This window comes from Pangasianodon hypophthalmus, chromosome 18 (assembly GCF_027358585.1).
Source record: "Pangasianodon hypophthalmus isolate fPanHyp1 chromosome 18, fPanHyp1.pri, whole genome shotgun sequence".
NCBI lineage: Eukaryota > Metazoa > Chordata > Actinopteri > Siluriformes > Pangasiidae > Pangasianodon > Pangasianodon hypophthalmus.
In genome coordinates this window covers 19,935,701-19,957,790 of record NC_069727.1, presented here as the reverse complement: position 1 = coordinate 19,957,790, position 22,090 = coordinate 19,935,701, and the positions used below count along the sequence as shown (strand labels likewise).

Genomic DNA, 22,090 nt, shown 5'->3' with positions numbered 1-22,090 from the left:
GGTGATGTACAGAGGCAAAATTACAAATACTGTCACTGTCCAAATACTTTTGGACCTGACTATAGCTTCAGCATGCTACATGAATGTCATGGTTCCTATGTTTTCTTTCTCTTTAGGTCTTCTCTTCTTGCCTTTTTGTTTTAAAATAATATCTTTTACTATTGTGTGTCCATGATTTAGTTTTTATTTCCTCACATGGCAGTGATGGGCACGAAACAGTAATTAGCCTGAGAGTTGGGCTTCATCACCTGAAAGCCAATAACAAACCTTCTGAAAATAATACAACATGTGGTGCTAAAAGGCATAGCAGATCCAGCTAAGGGGGGTATTATGTTGGGGGTTTGTTTTATTTAGGAAGATGAGCACCTGTATCACTTAGCTGAACACAGATGTACTGAAGTTAATAAACCATCCAAAGCAGAAGTTACGTTGCACTTGCTAGATTTTTTAACATTAAAGATCACTATTAAGTTCGTATTAAGTCTTCTAATGCAAGATTCAATCTATTCAAGCCTTTCAGCCTGAAATCCATTCATTTTAATCACTTTCATTACAATATAAAGAAGAATTAAGGTTACATAGGCAGGTTTAAAGCTTACATTATTATAAAAGTTGGTTTACTCAAAACTGGTAGTGTGTTATGCTTGCTAAGGCTATGGAAAATAACATTTTCAGCTGAAGTGACGGCTAATTGTTTGTGCTCTTTCCCAGCCAGCATTGCCACCAACATCCCTAAACACTGACACGTGAAGGAAGTCCTAACGGAGAACCAAAAACGCAGCCTTGTAGAGCAGCGAGAGGCCGCACCGACAACCCAGTCGCAGCTCATGCCATTGCTCTATTTACCAACTGCCACAGAAGAATTAGACAAACAGGTTACCTTAGAGTTATTAATGTTATTATTTATAATATTGTTCTTATTTTCATGTTTTCTTGTGTTTATTACGATTGCGAGTTTTATTCAGTGTTCGAGTAGGCATTTTGTATAAAAGGATATGAGCAGTGCTGTGAGGAGGGTCTACTGATTTACAGGTTTAAGAGCAGCCACGGTCTCTTCAGCGTTACAGCTACATTCTCTCTCTCACACACACGCCCACACGCACACACCATTTTACTTCACATATCCAGGAGTTATGCACAGAATCTGCTTGTATCTTTATTTAAAAAGTCTGGCTCTTTTACTGCTGGTGAAAACACTCCGGTTTTAGCATTCATACCTTTTGCACTGTATAACACCTCACTGATTTTTTTTTTAAAGTAGTAACATGTGGATATCAGATTATCTGTACAGAACACATACCGTGTGAAAGATGATTTCATTACAGCACTGCTATACCACTGCAGATGAAAATATATTATTTTAGCTTTGTAAAGAAAGTTTAGATAGTCTGTGATTTCCTGCAGCACTGTTCCCCAACAGAACATTCATCAACATTCATTTTATATTTCTATGGCTGAGATATATTTAACTAAAGTATTAAAGAGAGTATTAAAAAAAGATTTGGTTTAGTGTGGTCTCTGTCCATATTGGGGTCCAGCTCTAGAGAAGTATAGCACATGTAAAGGTAAAAAGCAATAACCAGGGTTTTGGTGTTAACTTTATTGTAGAAGATGTAAAGATCATATTGTATATAATGTACACCATACAATAAAATTATAAAAGCTTATCTAAGGAGTCAATATGCAAATCTCATCTGTTTTATATCATGTGAAATAAATGTTGTTATAAAAGGTTTCTGTGATGTCTTTTTTTTTATTTAACTTGCTCTGTATCTGACATTAAAAAGTGACCTGCAGTTACATTTAGTGTTGATATAAGAAGAAGGAACTCAGTGCCAGTGTCACTTCATTGCACATCATTAGCTTTATCTGGCTACCTCTAACCAGTCCAATCTAATCAGACCAGTGCTTAACGAAATTCAGCCAGCTTACGCACATTAGTGCCTACAGACATTCAGTGCTCGTTCGCACACGGTGAGAGAGAGACGTTTGGTTAACATTGGCCCCGCAGTAAGCAGGCACTCTTACCCTGCCAGTAACGGTGTCCTGAAACCTCATCAGCTTCACAGATATTATCACACATACTATAATCAAGTAATTTGCAAGAAAATGCAACAACTATTATTAGTCACTTATTAGTGTATCTGTTAATCAAAGTTTTATCAAAGTTCTGTCTCATAGGTCAAAAATCTTTTTTTTTTTTTTTTTTTAAACCATGGTAATCATCGACAAAGAATCATCGACGGCCTCACTGATTTTTTTTTTTTTAAAAGCTGCTAAACATACTAAGGGTTGTGATAAATTTTACAAATAATTTTCTGTCCTTTATTGTATCAAGCAGATAAATAACCTTGATTCAGCAGATCCTACATTACACCAGACTCAAGATTTTTACATCTATTGCCCCACCTGCTGGACTTCATCCTGTTCTTTGGGTTTATTGCCCCACCTGCTGGACTCGTTCCTGTTCTGTAGGTTAACTGCCCCGCCTGCTGGACTTGTTCCTGTTCTGTAGGTTTATTGCCCCAACTGCTGGACTTGTTCCTGTTCTGTAGGTTAATTGCCCCACCTGCTGGACTTGTTCCTGTTCTGTAGGTTAACTGCCCCGCCTGCTGGACTTGTTCCTGTTCTGTAGGTTTATTGCCCCAACTGCTGGACTTGTTCCTGTTCTGTAGGTTAATTGCCCCACCTGCTGGACTCGTTCCTGTTCTGTAGGTTGACTGCCCCGCCTGCTGGACTTGTTCCTGTTCTGTAGGTTAACTGCCCCGCCTGCTGGACTTGTTCCTGTTCTGTAGGTTAATTGCCCCACCTGCTGGACTTGTTCCTGTTCTGTAGATTAATTGCCCCGCCTGCTGGACTTGTTCCTGTTCTGTAGGTTAATTGCCCCACCTGCTGGACTTGTTCCTGTTCTGTAGATTAATTGCCCCACCTGCTGGACTTGTTCCTGTTCTGTAGGTTAATTGCCCCACCTGCTGGACTTGTTCCTGTTATATAAAAGAGATAAATGTAAGTCGTGCTGGATAAGAGCGTCTGTCAAAATGCCATAAATGTAAATGTAGAAGAGTGGAGCTTATTATAACAGCAAAGAGGGGACCAACTTGGGAGCAGGATGTTCAGCGAGCACATGTGGGTGTGATGGTCACGTGTCCACATACATCTCACCATATTGTGTATAACCACAAAGTCCTCATCAAAACTGCAGTAAATTTGTCCCTGCAGTGGAACTGAGGCTAAAGGTTACTGAAGGTCCAAAAGCTCCCCCTTGTGGAAGATGTTCAACCTGCTAAACATGAGTTAGTAAGCAAATAGCCAGTCCGTGAGGTGCTTCACGTCTAACAATGCTGCGGCTTTCCAGCCTCGTAGACTTTCCTGCACATTTCTGCTGTTAACTGGACTAAACTAAGACTCTGACATTGGAATAACCAGTGAAAATAATTTGGACTGTATTTGTATGGCTGAGTAAACGGAGCCGATTCCCCTCAGCACCCATAGGAACACTTCTCCACAACATTCTTGTATTGTGTATTCTTAAAAAGGTCATTGTTCAAGCAACTGTGCTTTTCTTACACTCAGCAATAATGGCAAAAACTTGCTCTCTTTTTTCCTTTTGGGGTTTTCTACATTTCCTTTTTCACTCAAATAGCTGAGAGGTTTTCCTCACTTTCCTCACAAATACCACAATACCCTCCAGCCAGATCCCCGTTTCCCCACACTTCTTTCCATCTTGAGTGAAAGGTTGACGGCACGGCTGACCTGGCATGGCTGTGATCCCGTGTAACTGCATGGACAGCTGTGAACTTAAGAAGGTAAAAATGTTTTGCATATTGGATTTCCAGCACATTTTAGTGTCATATGGCCTGCAATAATGCTACAATAACCTCACTGTCAATACTACTGCTACTGCTCAAGTGCTGCATTCAACCAAAGGCTGTAACTCGTAATTCCCGACTTCCGACCAGGAAAAACCAAAGAAAACACTCCATCAAAGCGGAATTCCTGCTCCGGACCCCGGGGAGGTCTCCTCAACTCCGAGTTCAGCAAGTGACGTCAAATCAAGTGTCTCCTCCTTCCGTCTGCCTACAAACAGTGGATTACATTTAAAAGGTGTTTGGTTAGTGTTTTATTTCTTTTTAAAGTATGTAAATAATTCACTGTTAATGGCGCCGAAATTATATAAAAGGGCAGTTTCATTACAAGAAAGCTAATTAACATTTCAGTTATCAAGGTATCACCCAGTATTTCGCCATATAAACCTCGACTCGCGCTGTTAGCGCTGCTTCCCACTCTTCACCATGAGCGCCGCCATGTTGAAGTGACGTCACGGGCTCGTCACGCCGAGCAGTGGGAGTTTTTCCGGTTCAGACGGATCTTTCCTACAGGGAAGTCGGAAGCGTCTCTGTTCCACTCCGTCATGAACGCAGCGGATTATTTTGCTGCAACTTTCTGAGCGCGCGAGGCAGCAGCGTTCTCACCACGTGGAGGCTCGGAGCGCTTGCGTCACGGCGGAGGCTCCGCCCCTCACGTCCCTGCGCTGTGTGCTCGCCTGCTAGCGGCCCGAAGAGAGCCGATTTCCTTTCTCTAGCCTGTCCTCGAAACTTTCCGCTTTGAGTTACACGACACTCCTTCCACGCCCGGGATGGCTTCCGCGACCTCCGACACATCCGAACAAGACTCCCCGACCCCCAGCGAGGAGCAGAACGGCCCGGCTCACCCCGAGGGCCTGCGCGCTCCGGATCAGGAACCGGCGGAGAGCGAGTGTGTAAAGATGGACGAGAATGGCGAGCTCGACGAGGACAAACGCGCGGCTTCCGACGAGTCCGAGGAAACCCCTTCCAACGACGAGGGACTGAGCAGAGACGGCGAGGAGGAGAAGGAGATGGACACGGAGGCGGACGTGCTGGCGCAGAAGGGCGTCGGAAGCGCGGAGAGCTCGGCTGAGGTGACGGGGGAGCTGAGGCCAGAACAAAGGGAGGAGGAGAGCGTGTCCTCGCCGCTGCACTGCGCCGTGAGGAAGGGCGAAGACAAGGCGAGCACCGACATGAAGCGCAGGGCCAGCGTGGAGATCTCCTCCTCCGACGGAGAGCCGCTCAGTCGCATCGACTCCGAGGACAGGTTTGTCCATTTTACAGTGCTGTCCCTTCCACAGCTCACTACACAACCTAGGAGTCTCTTACCCCGGAGTAACACACACACACACACACACACACACACACTCTCCTCATCAGCAGGCTGTGTGACTCACACACACTGACCTCTCACCCAACCTGTTTATTCACACCTGTCTGTGTGCTCAGGGTGCAGGACCACTGCAGGGCATTCAGTACTGTACCTCAGTACTTTAAATCAGTACTGTACCTCAGTACTTTAAATCAGTACTTTAAATCAGTACTGTACCTCAGTACTTTTAGTCAGTACTTTAAATCAGTACTGTACCTCAGTACTTTTAATCAGTACTGTACCTCAGTACTTTAAATCAGTACTGTACCTCAGTACTTTAAATCAGTACTGTACATCACTACTTTAAATCAGTACTTTAAATCAGTACTTTAAATCAGTACTGTACATCACTACTTTAAATCAGTACTGTACCTCAGTACTTTAAATCAGTACTGTACATCACTACTTTAAATCAGTACTTTAAATCAGTACTTTAAATCAGTACTGTACCTCAGTACTTTTAATCAGTACTTTAAATCAGTACTGTACCTCAGTACTTTTAATCAGTACTGTACCTCAGTACTTTTAATCAGTACTTTAAATCAGTACTGTACCTCAGTACTTTTAATCAGTACTTTAAATCATTACTGTACATCAGTACTTTAAATCATTACTGTACATCAGTACTTTAAATCATTACTGTACACCAGTACTTTAAATCAGTACTGTACCTCAGGGCTGTACACCAGTGCTTTAAATCAGTACTGTACCTCAGGGCTGTACATCAGTGTCAGGCCTGTTTCATTATCGTGGTTTTTTCCCTCTCTCCCCCTTAGGGTCCTGTTTTCTTTCAGACACATTTTTCTTAGCCAGCTGTACCGTTCTGAAATGTATCCTCAGATAAAGAGTTCGGGGGAAACTGTAAAGCACCGCACCAGACATGGACATCTCTCTGAAGAGACATGGCATTCTGTTAGTGCTGTATAAATAGTTTGTGCCAGTTTGGGTTTTAAGGCAGTGCTGAAGTGGCGTCTCAGTGAGCTCAAATTCCAGCACCGCTAAGTCATAAACCACTGACTTCAACTCGTAATATGTGTAAAAAGAAAAAAAAAAAGACACAAACAATTTATACAGAACTCCTACAAAGTGGACTGGAGTTTTGGTTTCGTTTTGAGTGGAATGTGGGCTGTTGCACTTTGGCCTGTCTCTCAGCTACACAGCTGTGATGATGTACTTCATGGCCAAAAGTATGTGGACACCTGACCATATGTGGTTCTTCCCCAGACACAGTTGTGTAGAATGTCTCTGTGTGCTGTAGCATTACATTACAATTTCCCTTCACTGGAACTAACAGACCTGTTCCAGCATGACAATGCCCCTGTGCCCAAAGCGAGCTCCATGAAGACATTCAATTCAATTCAATTCATTTTTATTTGTATAGCGCTTTTTACAAAGGTCATTGTCTCAAAGCAGCTTTACACAAACAAAAGTAAAGTGAAGTGTGTGTGTGTGCCGTCTCTGATGAGCAAGCAGGGCGACGGTGGCAAGGAAAAACTCCCTGAGATGGTGATAGGAAGAAACCTTGAGAGGAACCAGGCTCAACAGAGAACCCATCCTCATATGGGTTTACACTGTAGTGTGCGTGTGTGTGAGCACAATGTGTGTTGGTGTAGTCCATGGAAAACAGCTGAAGCGTTTTCGTGGCAGTATGAAGCATTGCCGGTGGACAGGTCCAGAGTGAAGGGGGGGGAGGTCTGGATCACCGGCATGGATCAGACATGGTGTGTGAAGGTTGGAGTGGAAGAACTCGAGTGTCCTGCACAGAGCCCTGACCTCAACCCCACTGAACACCTTTGGGATGAACTGCAGGGGAATAAATCTGGAATGAGATGTTCAGCAAGCTCATATGTGTGTGATGGTCAAGTGTCCACATACTTTTGGTCATATAGTATATCTCAGATATCAAACCAGCACAAATAAAACGTTTCATTCAGTTGCTTTTCAGCTGAGTGCCAACTTCACAGATTTGGTATATACCTGAATCATGACTAGAGACGGCACGATTCTAAACCCTTCCAGTTTCTTCGTTAAAAGCTACTGCGCTTTATTTTTTTTAATCGAAGAACTTCACAGTTAAACTCTTCATCACTTACATAATAAAGTATAAATATAATAAAACTAATCCTAACAAAGGAAAAAACAGTTAAATATCTCTATATAGACATTTCCAGGTCTAAAAACAAATTTCTTTTCCAAATCCAATTGCAATCTTTGCCATTTGTTGCAGGATCTGATATCCAATATGTTTCCTCTGTTATCCAATCAGCTTTATTTTTTGTTTTGCTGGTGATACTGTGTATCGGATCAGTGTCACCTTAATTATGAAAATTTCCCAAACTCTTGGAGACGCTGAGCAACACACTTGTGACGTGCTGGCTAATTCTGAACCAATCTGCACCATTTAGCTCCGCCTACTTAGATATTGAGCTAGTTTGGATAATATGCCAAACTTTTGCTAACTATTCCTAGGATTTTTGTCCAATTTTCAGGACATTGGGGGAAAACGACTCAGCAGAGGCTACCCCTCAGTAATGGTGAGAAAGATGTTGAGCTTTCTGAACAGCGTGGCCAGAGCTGTTTCTCAGTGACTGTAAGTCTCATTGAGCTGAAATGTGATATATCCTGCACCTGCGCGCTCTTCATGCTTTTTCACTTAAACCAGGACTATCTTGTGTGAAGTGTACAGTGAAGATTCCCTTTTCTCCTGATTCATTAGCTCATGCAACAATATAACTACCTTCTTCCTAACCCACTCAAATTTATGATCATTTGCATAATATGCAAACCTACTTTTGCAAACCATTCCTAGGATGTTTGCTATATCTTCAGGAATGTGGTGTCGGATTACTCCTAAGCGTCTGTCTGTAATAATGCTGATGAAAGCCATGCTGACATTTGTAAAGAAGATGGCCGCCGCCTGCCACTCAGTCAGTGTGCAATTCTATTTTTTTTTTTAACAGGAAAAGGAAATATCAGAAAACTGTAATGTTTTGGTTCACCACTCGCTGACCATAAGCATCATGACTTACAGAAGTGCTCCCATACACCGGCTCTCACAGACGTGTGGGAATCGTCCAGCTGCTGCCTGCTGCTGACTGAAGCCATTTCCATTTTCTCAAGCTAGCACGCTAGAGTATTAGCGTGTGAGACCAGCATGCTTAGGGTTTTGTAACACCCGTATTGGTGGGTGATTGGTATCACAGTTAGTACTGTTTTAAGCTCCAGAAAAACATGCAGGGAGTTGTAGTGCGTGTGTATAAACCAGAAGCCCTATAGTCTTTGTAAACCCTGTGGTTTTGGGTGAGGGCTAGCTTCAGGAACTGTATAGGGTTTTTATCCCTCCCTCTGTTTAAACGTGTGTATGTGAGTGAATAAAAGATGGACAGAGGCACAGCCTCCCCTAAAAGCCTATTCACCCATTCACACGGCCTCATTGTTCTTTGGCATTGCTTTGTCTTAGGGAGGGGCAAGAAGGCACGATTCACAGTGGTGCTTCCTGCCCTTTTCTCTCACAACTGTGGTAACACACCGGAAGGTCCTCCCTTCATCGCCAAAGCTGCTAGCTGTGCCTTTTCACTGGGTGAAAACACCATATGCTCATACGCCACCTTTTGGCTTGCAGACTTGAGGTTATGAATCCCGCTAAACCCCACTACACTCATGCAGCCAGTGCCCAAATGTCCTAGAGCCAAAGGACAACCATCAGCTCTGTACCACATGTCTCGGTTTTGACCATTTACAGAACGCAACCGTCAGCTTGCAGGTCCGTTACACCCAGCGATAAGGACTAGCTAGCCAAGACCTCAAGGCCTCCCACACCCAACCTGCATTTCTGCCTAAAGTCATTGCCCAAGTTTGTGAGGCAGGCAGTGAACCTCTCAGCATTCTCACGAGGGCCAACCATCAGAACGTCCTCTTTTGTGTCCAGTATGCCCCTAGGCAAACACTGGCCCACTGGATGATGGAAGGCATCACCATGGCCTACAAACAGGCTGGACATCCAGCCTCTATGTTGACGTGCCATTCTACGAGGAGTGTGTCGTCCTCATGGGCACTGCTGTGGGGGGTGCCACTCTAACTTGGCATCACCTTGCACTTTTTCCAGATTCAATAAGACAAAATTGGCCTCCCCACCAACTACCACGTCTGAGTCAGGGTCTCATGAGTCTGTGGCGTAGGGTTATCCCCAAGGATAAGGGGTGAAATAGAATTCTAGTTATGAACGTAACTGTGGTAGGTTCCAGGATCCGAAGTGACTAGCGTTATACCTTTTTCTTCCATTTTTTTCTTGTCAGACAGTAAATAGAAAATTAATGCTGATGGGAACTAAAGTTGTGAGTGGGGACTGAATTAGTATGAGGCCACTCGCAGTAAAGGATTGGTCAGAAAAATCATTCAAGCCAGTTGTTTAGATTTGTCAATTTACTGCGTCATACCTAATTTGCACAGAATTGAGAAAATCTCAAATCAAATGTCACTTAGCGCAGTCACCGGAATTGCGACTATGTGACACAGATGTTCAGAGAAAATGAACGGCTGTCTGTCTTTTTGTTGCTAGCTAGTGGGAACACAGGTTAATTCATCTAAACTGTAAAATACAGTGGGAACTGCTTATATGATGTGTGTGTGCGCGTGTGTGTGTTTAGTATCAGCAGCACCCTGATGGACATGGAGAGCACAGCGTCCAGTGGACGCTCCACGCCGGCCATGATGAACGGCCACGGAGGAGCAGCTCCAGCATCTACCAAAGGTTCATCATATCCCTGCTGTTGGGATCAGTGCCCTCTGCTCTTCACCAGCAGCCCGGACCTGGCCGAGCACATACGCTCAGTCCACGTTGACGGTCAACGCGGAGGGGTCGGTATCACACTACATTACTACTGTGATGAATATTAAGGATGTGAAGTGATTAAAATAACCGACCACAATTAGTAACAATCATCTTATGTTGTTTAGTTAATCATAACCTGCAGAATTCTCTTCATGGCAGTTCTGTCTTGAATATTTAAATCAGGAGTGATAAACTCTTGTTCATTGACTCTTCCAAGTGAAGGTTTTCAGGTAGATATCGCGTATACTCCTCTCACCCAGAACATTCACTGTGGCCCTCTCCTATTTGTCTTTGGGGTATTTGATTTAGTTCAATACACTGTTTTGTTCAATTTGACATCCAGACTCTACTATCTGTGTGGCTCTGACCCTAAGTGAAGTCAGTTTTAGAGACACACAGTGTTCCCAGTGGGAAAAAAAAAAGTACACAAATTTAGTAAATTAAGCAATGCATTGTTGGTTTGTGTAAAAATATGGACTCAGAACACTTGGTTGTGGAATATGCAGACAGTAGGAGTGTGACCGTATGCCAGTCTGATGTTATAGAATGATAAAGAAATGAGGGGAAAATGTTATCCAGTGATCATACTGCTATAGATGATGTCACACAAATGGGATCAGCACTTTTTAACCCACTGTAAATGTGTGTCCATGGTCAGTTGGGAATTTTTATTTTCATTGTAATACTATTATTTATGTTCATTTTAATACTGTTACTGCTTGTTTTTGCCCTTTTCTTTTCCTTTCCATGTCTCAGATTCGTTTGTCTTTTTAGTCTTTGTCTCATCTCTTTATTTCTGCTTGAAAAGGGAGCTTGAGCTATAGGTAGTAATTCCGTTACCGCTAGGGCCTGACCCATATACCAGTTGGCCGATATTGTGATTCATGTGCCTTACTGGCTTTGGAGATAAATGGGCCAATAAACAACAGAGGTTAACTATTATGTAGGAAAATAAATTTATGAATGTAATGCTATTTTAAACATTGTGTTTTATTATATGGTATTGTAAGGTGTGGTTAAGCTCTTTTGGATGGCTGTAGCATCATCAGGACTGAACAACAGACAGTTGTGTCTCTCAGGAGACTTTACAGAACATCCTTCTATTACGTTCGAGGATTCAGTGTTCGCTGAGACCTGTGACTGACATGTTCATTTAACGATAGAAGTACTTTATATTTATCTATGGAGCTGTTTATGCTGCTAGAGTTTGAGAAAATCATAGAAGTACATCTCTGTTTAACATCTCTGTTTATGTCTGAGGTACATTATAAATCTATAAAATTCCATCAGCACTGGTGTCAGGGATGCATTTCTGTATCACGTATAGCACTTGTCTATGTAACGATAACATCATGATGCTAAAAATCTATGCCAGCAAAACTGTAGTGTTGCAGTTACAGAAGAAAAAAAATCGTGATATATATATATATGTGTATCATGATATCCTTCATCACGATATTAATATTATATCATCATGTTGCCCAGCCTTACTGTCTACATGCTAAATGTGTGTATTTCTCTGTGGTAGGTGTTTGTGTGTCTGTGGAAGGGCTGTAAGGTGTACAACACACCATCCACTAGCCAGAGCTGGCTCCAGAGACACATGCTTTCCCACAGTGGCGATAAGCCTTTCAAGGTATGATTCAGCTCTATACCGTGGTATAATCTACAGAGCCGAAACAGTTCCTTAAAAATTGGCATTCTGTTATTTCTTTCCTTCATCTGGATTCATTCAATCATTCCTTGTTTTTTCAGTGTGTAGTAGGTGGTTGCAATGCCACCTTTGCCTCTCAGGGAGGACTAGCGCGTCACGTACCCACCCACTTCAGCTCACAGAACTCATCCAAGCTGTCCAGCCAGGCCAAGCTTAAGGAAGAGTCGCCTTCCAAGGCGGGCATCAGCAAACGCAGGAAGCTGAAGAACAAATGCCGGAGGTCATTGCGTATGTATCGGTGTCCCAGTGACTTTTTTGTCGTTGTTGTTTTTTAAGGGTTTATCTTTTATGTACGTCTCTTCTAACTCAAACTGCCTGTTCCAGCTCGGCCACATGACTTCTTTGACGCACAAACGATGGATGCCATCCGTCATCGTGCCATCTGTCTCAATCTGGCAACCCACATTGAGAGCCAGGGCAAGGGCCACAGTGTGGTGTTTCACAGCACGGTGAGTCTGCAGTACATGACAGAACAAACATGTAAACAGTTACTTTTCCATTCATCCCTAAGGAAATATCCTTAAGCTGCAAGTGAAATATGAGTCATTACTGCGTCAGTGGGATAAATGCTCTTAAACATGATATTTCTCAGCTGATCCAAGTCGCCTTTGCTGCTTGGGTCAGGTTTGTTGGGAGTTCAGACCGTCTGAGTGACATGATCTTGGTCTGGTTCCAGCCGAACTCTAATGTGGTTAGATTGTGAGAAAGCGATTCGATCCTGAATTGACCCGACTGCAGGAAGTGAACCAGACATGACGTGCAGGAAGTGAACCAGACATGACGTGCGTTATGGATTACAGGCAGCGTTTCCTTCATGCGAGTGAGCCACAGGGCACAAACTGAGCCAAAAGACAGAGCTGTAGTGCTGCAGAAATGCTGTGTGTTCAGGATATTTGGACTGCCAAGTTAAAAATGAAATAAAAGCTTGATGCGCATCACATCACCACTTTAAAACTAGTTATTTATTGTTTATAATTATCTTATCATTTATTTAGCGACAGCTCCATGTTCCCTATGATCAGGGAAGATTAAGATGATTTCTCTATGCACGTGCAGTTTTCTTTACCTCTTTCCCTTGTCATGTGGTTTGTTTAATTATGTATATACTCCTGGGCAAAAAAAAAATGGGCCAAACCCAAAATGGCAAAATAATAAGCTTTTAATTGTCTTAACAGCAAATCAATAGTCAGAAAATGTGCAAGAATGAAACACTCCTGAGAGCTCCTGGGCCTCCATTTGCTCCTTTACTTTTGCTGCAGTGAACTGATGTAAAATTCAAACTAACAAATGTCTGAGTATACAAAATTTTCACAAAATATCTTTTTGGGATAATTTTTTGATTATCTGCCGCACCCGATGCAGCCCCTCAAGGGCCTGATGATAAGCTCGTAAAAGGAGCCAGTGTTGATAGAGCAGCGAGAGATTTTGAGAGTCCCACTATAAAGCGAATATCATGCAGGAGTTGCTGTCAGAAACCGTATAGCTGGTCTTCGTCAGGCTAACTGTAGCTGTTCTGAAATTTAGACCCTAAAAGCAGATGAAATCTCTATTTCTCTATCCGCTATTAAGAGAGCAGGTCAGCGCTCTGAAACAACAGGTAATGTCGCCAGAAAGAAAGGATCTGGAAGCCCCAAAGCCTCATCAAGCCTTAAATTCCCCAAGACAAGAAAAAAAAAAGCCTACAAAAACTGTCAGCAGAATTCAAGACCTCAGAAAACAAGACTCTTTCAAGAAGAACAATAACCAGAAAGTTATCTAATGCAGAATGAAGTTTTTGGCAGAATATGGAAAGTATGATTCAGAGTGGTCCAGCAGAATTGTGTGCAGTGATGAATCACGATTTGAGTTGCATGGTGATGCTCCAGAGAGGTGTCTGCTGAAGATCCGGTGAGTAATAGTGAATGCATCTCCACCACAGTGAAGCCTGGAGGAAGAGGTGTCATGGTGTGGGAGCCTCTTCAGCTGCCGCTACTGGTGAGCTGCTTCTCTGGCAAAAGCCAGTTAATGCTCTGGAATACAGAAGAATGATGCAGAAAGACACGATTCCCACAACTGAAAAGTTGTTTTCTAAAGAGGAATGATCAGATGTTATTTTTCAACAAGACAATGCTCCTGCCCACACTGCAAACACCACCAAAAAGTGGCTTGAGAAGTCCACCAGGCTCGTGGTGTGGCCTGATCAGAGGCAGATTTGAGCCCTATAGAGAATATTTATTTCTAAGAAAGACACGAACTAACCAGGAAACATCTTTCAGCTCCTCCGCTGTTTGAAGCCATCGACAGCGAATGAAACAACATTGACTCTTCTTTCTGTAAAAAAACTGTCTGCAAGTTTACCACAAGGCTTAAACATTTAAAGAAATCAAAGGGAAAAATTTCCTTTATCTATTTGGTGGTTGTTCTTTTGGCTGCTCCCGTTAGGGGTCGCCACAGCAGATCATTGGTCCGCACATTTGATTTGGCACAGCTTTTAATGCCGGACGCCCTTCCTGATAAAACCCTCCCCAATTTTATCCGGGCTCGGGACCGGCACTGTAGTTCCCTGGCTGCGAATCAAACCCGGGCCGCGGCAGTGAGAGCACCGAGACCTAAGCACTAGTCCTCCAGGGACCCCTAATTTATCTGTTTGTTTAATTCTTGCTAATTTCCTCACCAATTACTTGTTGTTAAGAATTTATTATTTTATTTATTTATTTATTAAAAGCTTAATATTTTGCCATTTTGGCCCATTTTTTTTTTGTCCAGGAATGTAGTGTGAAACCAAACCAGTCCGAAAAGAAAACACGCCAAAAGTGTTAATTTTAAATAGCTGTAAAAGCACCCAAAGAAATGGAGGAGTGAGAGAGTCTGATCCATGATTATGAGAGACGGAAAGGAAAATTATTAATGTTAATTGGCTTTTTCTTCCTGAATGTGGTAATGCAGTTTATTTGTTCTGTAATTACTTAGCTAGCCAATGAATGATAACCATCCAACTTACGCCAGTTGCGAAAGTAATTTAGCCAGTTAATGGTGTGGGTTTGGTGTGTTTCCTCTTAAAACTCGGGGCTTTGGGCAGGAGCTAGTCAATTTAACCACCTGCTCTTACATTATGATATCAGATTTGTTTGCGTTTTTGTCCTCTGCGGTGTTTTAGCTAGAGAGCGAGTGTTACTTGCTTAGTTTGTAAATGGCGTGTCATATCTCTATGAATACAAATTAGCTAGTTATTATTTACAGATTCTCATGCTACCATCTTTCTCCTCTTTCTGAACTTGCATCTCTTCTCAGCTAACTGCTCAGATGGCTGCCTACATTGACCTGCTGCTCTCTTAACTTAAATTATCGCCTGCAACTTGTATACTGACACTGTGACTGTATTGCTACTATAACTGTAACGGTCTTGTTCACAAAAAAAACGTTTCTTTTCATAACACGTCTGCAGTCCTGAGGAGGCTACTCAGGAATACATGAGCTGAGTCTCAGACCTGCGTACCGTGCTGAACGGCGTGGTAATTTTTTTAGTCAAGTTGCATGTAATGTTAACTGAGATGGCAGAGAGTAAATAATTGTTGGATAGGTCAGTGGAGTCAGCCAATCGTCACAGATCATTTAGCAGGATTGAGACAAACCTTCATTAGCTGATGTTATAGCAGGTAAACTGTACCATCCTAATGGATGTAAATATTATATATATATATATATATATATATATATATATATATATATATATATATATTAAAGTCGTGTTCCTGAAGCACACACTCACGGCTGTGGATCAGGACCCCATCCTTCCCAAAAACTTAAAATTCACTAATGAACTAGTCGCTTTCTTTATACTGACCAGAGCACTACGTTTTCAAGGTCTTCCTGAAATATCCTCAGCTCTATAAAACCCCCAAAATATTTTGTATGTATTTCAATTTAACAGGTCATTGCAAGACGGAAGGAGGATTCAGGGAAGGTGAAGGTGCTGCTCCACTGGACTCCAGAGGACATGTGAGTACAGTTCACCAAACCTCCATCAGAAATGCACTGCTTCTCTTCCACCTCTAATGTCATGTTTTAAAGGCACACAGCCTTGATGTTATGATGTTATTTTGGTGTTTTTTTTAATGTTGCTTTCATTTGTTTTGGCATGGCATTATGTTTGTACAGTCCTTACTAAAGTCCTTACTGTAGTATTGCTATACATGGTTTTTAAGGGTGAAAGGTTTCCATTTGTTTACTCATTGAACTAAAAACTCCAGACTTTATCATGTGTACAGAGTGAGTAACTAGGGTATTACTAGCAGATGTTCCACTGGATTGCTGATGGTGAAGAGGGATCAGTGCTATTATGATGGCAGACATCAGTGTAGAGGTGGAAGAGGAGAGTTTCAGAGAAGGATTACAAATATTGTAAATCCAGATTGCTGTTGATTCTTAAAAACATTCAGGAAGTGTGAAGTGCTTCTCTACCTTTCTGTCTCAGACTGCCAGACTCGTGGGTGAGTGAGAGTGACCGACCGCAGATGAAGACCAAAGTGGTACATCTCTCCCAGCTGCCTCAGGATACAGCCGTGCTACTGGACCCGAATATCTACAGGTGAGATGCACAGTACAGTTTCATCCTGATCATTTAGTCCGTATTAAATAGGCTATACAGTTTATTGTGGCACCATGATAGCAAAGCAACTCTCCCAAAGAACGAAAGTGTGCGACTAGATACGCAGAAGATAAACTGACTAGTAGGAGTGTAACAACACGGCGTGTCACATTGTTTTGTTTGCGATTTGGATACGCATCTGTGCATCGAAAATACATTCAACAGACTGCATAATAAATAAGCCTATTTGGCTTACAGATACAAGGAATTTCTCTTTGCTTACACAGTAGCTCACAGTATGCATACGTGATAATAAACATTACATAGTAGTACACGTTCCTGCCTGAGTTTAACTGCACACACACACACACACACACTCAGTCCTGTAAAACTTGCACATGCATAATGTGATGAGATTGTTTAAATGGTGCTGAGTGCAGCAGGGAGGTACGAGAGTAGATTAAATTAAGATAAATATGAGTAAATATAATAAAAATGAGGGGAAAGGAATGAAAAAGTTTTGGGAAATTCTTATGTTCAGTTGTTCATGAGTGTGTGGGAAGGAGCTGGAGCAGGTGATGGCCAGGGTGTGATGGGTCACTGCTGATTTTCTCTGCAGGCTTCCTAGTTCTGGAGGTGTGCAGATCCAGTGGATGTTGGGGTGGGGTTTCTGGGGTGGAGGCGGGGTTGTTGGGGGTGGGGCGGATGGGGTGGTTTAGTTTTACTCCGGTGGTCTTTTCTGCAGGCCTGATGAGGTGCTGTAGTTTGTGAATGTCATATGGTGGCTGAGCTGCACCAGACTGTGATGGAGGTGATGACAGACTCTGTGACGGCTGTGTAGAACTGCTCCATCAGCTCCCGAGGCAGGTTGAACTTCTCCAGCTGGTGCAGGAAGCACATCCTCTGCTGGGCTGTCTTAGTGATGGAGCTGATGTTACTGTCCCACTTCAAGTCCCTGGTGATTGTAGTTCCCAGGAACCTGAAGGACTCGTCACGGTTCCGTCGAGGATGATGAGTGCTGGCAGGGTTGAGGGGGCTTGTTCTGAAATCTGCCAACATCTCCACTGCTTTGAGCGTGTTCAGCTCCAGGTTGTTGTGACTGCTCCAGTGGGCCACCTGTTCAACCACCTGTCTGTAAGCAGACTCGTCACCATCACAGATGAGACTGATGAATGTAGTGTCGTCTGCAAACTTCAGGATTTTGACAGAGGGGTCCATGGAGGTGCAGTGGTTAGTGTACAGTGAGCAGAGCAGAGGGGAAGCACACATCCTGGTGGGGGATGAATTTCCCAGCTTCACCTGCTGCTCTCTGCCTGTGAGGATAAAATACCACTTATATTATGTAAGGAGTAATAAACATTTAAAACACTAACACCACAAGTATACATCTAATACGACATACACATACAGAATGTCTGCATTAGTATCTGTATACTGCTCAAAATATTCCTGTCTGTTTTTGTGCTCAGATATAAATCAGAAGTACCAGTACCAGTTGGCTGTACCAGTTTTTTAATTTATTTATTAATTAATTTTTTTATATTAACCCTACCACTGTGTCCCGGAAACAGTAGAAAACACTGAAACAGAAAAAAGAAGTCATTCACAAATTATGACAACAAATAGCAATTTTCAGAACCTAACTTTATTCGCCCTGTGGAACTTTCTAGAAAGCTTTCTTTTGTCTAATGTTCTGTGGAATGTTAGTAATCAAGCTGTTTCAAAGCAGTGATGTCTTTCCCCAACTGAGAAACTATTATTTAGGCTGCAGTTGGCAGCAGTATCCATCTACTAATATTCAAGCAGATTTACTTCGGGTTTTAGCATTTCGTTATAAAGACCGTACGATTTTCTGAGAAGATTTTCATTTAATAATGATAGAGAACCAGCATTTAAGGGCGACAAAAGAATGAATGAATGTAGACGTTTTACAAAACATTTGATTTTTTGGAGAACCTGGTAGAGATATGCTGCTCTGTGCACGGCGTGTGGTGTGTGTGTGTGTGTGTGTGTGTGTGTGAGCTATATGGAACAGCGGATCAATAGAAGAAAGCATTTTAGAGCTCAGTGAGGCAGCTTTCAGGTCAGGTTAAAACCGATCAGTGCATCTCCCATTCATATAATGTTAATGAACTTCTGTTCTGTGAGCAAGGTTGCCAGTTTTTTTTTTGTTTTTTTTTTATTGTAGAATCTCCACATGTAGAAATATACTGCAAATCAGAAATGTGCACCACTGTTAACTTGTTTCTCTGAAATGACTGAGAAAAAAGTGGAACTAGTTTTTCTTTTTTTCTTTTTCCTTATAAAAGGAAACACTTTGGGCTACTTTTATGTCTTTTTGTTTGGCTTTTGAGGTTTAGTTTGGTAGGAGTTTTTCTGAAACCTGGCCACCCGTGAGCTTCTGCAAGACATTCTCTGAGCTCCACATTAAAGTAAAAAGCTGCACAGTGCATTATCTGTTCAATCCGAATAGTGTGTTCATATTCAGTTACACCCCTAAAACACACACACACACACACACACACACACAGCACACACGTGTGCACAGTAAACTCTCTGCTGCATTCAGGGAGCCGTTCTTGGCTGATTCAGTCCAGGCTACTGCAGTAATGTATATCAGTCAGTGGAGAACGCAGGCTTCAGAAACACGGCTGGTGCTACAGAGAGCTACACCAGCTAGCTAGCAGCTGAGTAACGAAGCCCTGTGCTTCAGACATGCGCTAGCCATGTCTGACTGAACGCTAGCCATGATTAATGTTGTTCCGTTCTAACATGCAGCTTTGGTTTCTTTCTACGCTGCTAAGAGTCTGAACGGATCACGCAAAATCTCGATGATGCAAATGGATAAGGAGAAAGAATGTAGTTTTTAAATGTAAAGACCTGGATCTCATATGGGACTCTGTAGAGACTTATCTTAGTTTAGTACAGAGCTCATGAGCTGTGCTCCTTACCTCATGCACTGGTGCTTAAATGTGTCTGTCTTTCCTACTGAATGTGAATTTGTTTGTTTTTAGGATGTTTTTCTAGGACATGGGGAGTATCATTGCCTGCTGATGTTTCAAAACTCAAGTGGACTTGGACTTGGATCTGTAGAGGCAGGAGTTCAAATTCTTATTACTGTTCTTTTTTATTGCCCAAAATTTTAAATGTGTTTTCAATCTATGAAGAGGAAGACATTGCACAATATCAGACTCTGACTGGTGCTAGACTTTGAAATGCTTCATTTTTCTTAATACCACTATAAAGTTAAAGTTGACCTGCTCTCGCTTTGTCCACAGCTTTCCTCGCTAGCTTTATAGAAATCATATAGATGTATTTGTTGAGAAAGTGCCCATGTAAATATGCCTGGAGATTTGTAATATATTTTTGTACTGAAGAATTTTACTGTACTGTAGATACCTGTAATATTCCACAAACTTCAGGAAATATTACTGCACAGAGAGATAGAATGGGATAGTTATTTAGCTTGGAACTATGTGACTGTTCCAACATGTTTTTTTAGTCAAAGACTAGATGTAGTGACCCCTTTCTCACTGCGATGTTTGTCGAGTACTGCTACAGTGTGCTTTACAATAGATGAGAATGATGTTAATGTTAACGTGTGCGCTCTTTGATAGTGACCTTACTCTACTTATATATGAGCCAAGGACCCTAAAGACATCTCAAAGAAATGGTGCTACAGTAAACACTAGCATTTTAGACTTGTATAGAAAAGGTTTTTTTGATCGATAATGGTCGTGCTCTGTAGTATATGGAGTAACTCAACCCAATGTACTGCTGGATCCTAACTCTGTCTTTGTAGTAAAAACAGAAAACAATGCAAAAGCCTCGTCTTGTCTTTATTCCTGTGTTTGTCTCCGCACATCCACACAGCAGTCACCTGCTTGCGAGCGCATGTACAGCGTACACTGAATAAAGCGCGATTCAATATAACAGTGATGAATCCTGAGTTAATTTAACCTAGCTGCGGTATAAAACAAACGTTAAACATTGTTCTTAAACATGACTCTTCCCAAACAGAGCCATAGGTATGCATGTCCAAATCAGTATTTGCTACAAAGCTAAAGCTAATGCAAAGATCAAATTTGCTGCATGCAATAACTCTATAGTAATCAACATTTGAAAGTTTTAATGATCAAATGAGAGCTGGTGTTAAGCCTAGTAACAGGAATTAGGCATGAGAGGAACGAAATTGGTTTCTAATTTGCACAACACAAGCAAAGATACAGCATGTAGTCTGTTTACCCACCAGCCACTTGTAAAGGAGTCAAAGGCAAAATCTGGAAGATCTGGTGGCTCCATTTTGCCACTTTTACTGGGATGATTTGTGTGCACTTGTCCACTAAGAGAGAAGAGTCGCTACAAATGCACAGTTCTTCTGTCTGATCACCTGTATCAGTGATAAAACATTTCTATCCTGATGGGAGTGGTCTCTTCCCGGATGATCCTGCCCACGCCCATAGGGTATGATGAGGATGAACTTGATGTAAACCACAGGCTTCACACTCATCATGGATGCTCAACCCAGTTGAACCCCTATGGCAGATTTTGGAGCGCTCTACAGCACCTCTGTTAGATGCATGGTGTTCATCCCTCCAGAGACCTGTACCAGGTTCCAGAGACTTGTAGAATCAATGCCAAGGTGCAACACCTTACTAACTCAATAAATATTGACTTTAAACAGCAATAACCTACTTTATCTTGGTCAGAATAGAGTACATTTCGAGCAGACGAGTGCCAGTGTTTTTTTGATGTGGGAGGAAACCCACTCAGACAGCAGGAGAACATGCAGAGCTCAACCCTGCACCCGTACACCACCACCACTACCTGCAGTGCTACCTGCTACGAAAAGCTTTTCTTTCTTAAATTCAAGGCTGATTTACAGAAGGAGCAGAGAGAACACACTATACACCTCTCTCATACACACTTCCAGCAGATTGTGGTTGAGTCTGTGATTCACAGATATCTTTCAGTTACAGACACACAGGACTGACTGTGAAGGAGCAGCAGTGACACAGTGCCACACCATCAGAGGGCAGTAACGCACTACTGTTCACCAAGCGTTCCCTCAGCCACAAAATGGCAAGATCCAGATCAGTGACTATATACACTTAACTTACATAACTTAACGTGTTAACATGTAAAACATTCGCAGGCTAGAAATAAAAGAAATGCATGTTAATATAGAATCTGTATTTAATAAGCCTGCCATTTATCAAATAAATAGCAAAAAGCTCTTCCATTCAAAATTAGAGTAACATTAATGCCAACGGATGAAACAGACATCATTTTCAAAATAAAAGTCACAAAACCTGATGCAGTTAGTGAACATACATAGTCTACTTAAACTTGGTGTATGTTTTAATAAGCTGTTAAACACCTCAGTAATGGGCCAAAGTTATACGTTTAATATTTCAAATTAACCCTAGATGATGAGTGTATATGCCAGCTGAAGAAGAAGAGGATGAAACTACTTCATGTCCAACAATAGGTTAGATCAGGTTACTTTTTAATGATAGTGCAATCAGACATCACTGTGTTCTAGGGGAATTACCCACAATGCAACACGTGTAACTACATGGCCATTTTGATTCCCTAGCAAAATACCTAATGGGTTGGTCCTGTCATGCTGACAGGCCACCTTACCTGAAATTCAAAATATTTCATTAAATTTCTTTTTTTTAGAAAATCTTTCCAATTTGATTTCTGGAAAGACACACAACATGAAATACTCACAGAAAAAGTCCTATATTCAACTCAT

The 22,090-nt window shown here is 42.0% G+C and overlaps 2 protein-coding genes across 21 annotated transcripts in view; both read left to right on the top strand.

The window, feature by feature from the left end:
* plekha5 (pleckstrin homology domain containing, family A member 5) overlaps positions 1-1,735 on the top strand; it is a 106,442-nt gene extending 104,707 nt beyond the window's left edge. For 17 of the 20 annotated variants that reach the window (XM_053241788.1, XM_034313212.2, XM_053241787.1 and 14 more), the window contains one exon: positions 712-1,735. Coding sequence is in view for 2 of the 20 variants with exons in the window: in XM_053241780.1 (XP_053097755.1) it covers positions 712-743 (32 nt within the window). In the remaining 18 variants the exon portion in view is untranslated. The remainder of the gene's footprint in view (positions 1-711) is intronic. The other 3 variants (XM_053241779.1, XM_053241776.1, XM_053241777.1) reach the window with 1 other exon arrangement.
* A 2,727-nt stretch (positions 1,736-4,462) lies between these two features.
* On the top strand, positions 4,463-20,154 carry aebp2 (AE binding protein 2). The gene is made up of 8 exons (XM_026943445.3): positions 4,463-5,112; positions 9,864-10,074; positions 11,577-11,684; positions 11,804-11,990; positions 12,087-12,211; positions 15,673-15,740; positions 16,216-16,329; positions 19,344-20,154. The coding sequence occupies exons 1-8, from the start codon at positions 4,637-4,639 to the stop codon at positions 19,354-19,356; spliced, it is 1,302 nt and encodes a 433-aa protein (XP_026799246.1). The 5' UTR covers positions 4,463-4,636; the 3' UTR covers positions 19,357-20,154.
* The last annotated feature ends 1,936 nt before the right edge of the window (positions 20,155-22,090 follow it).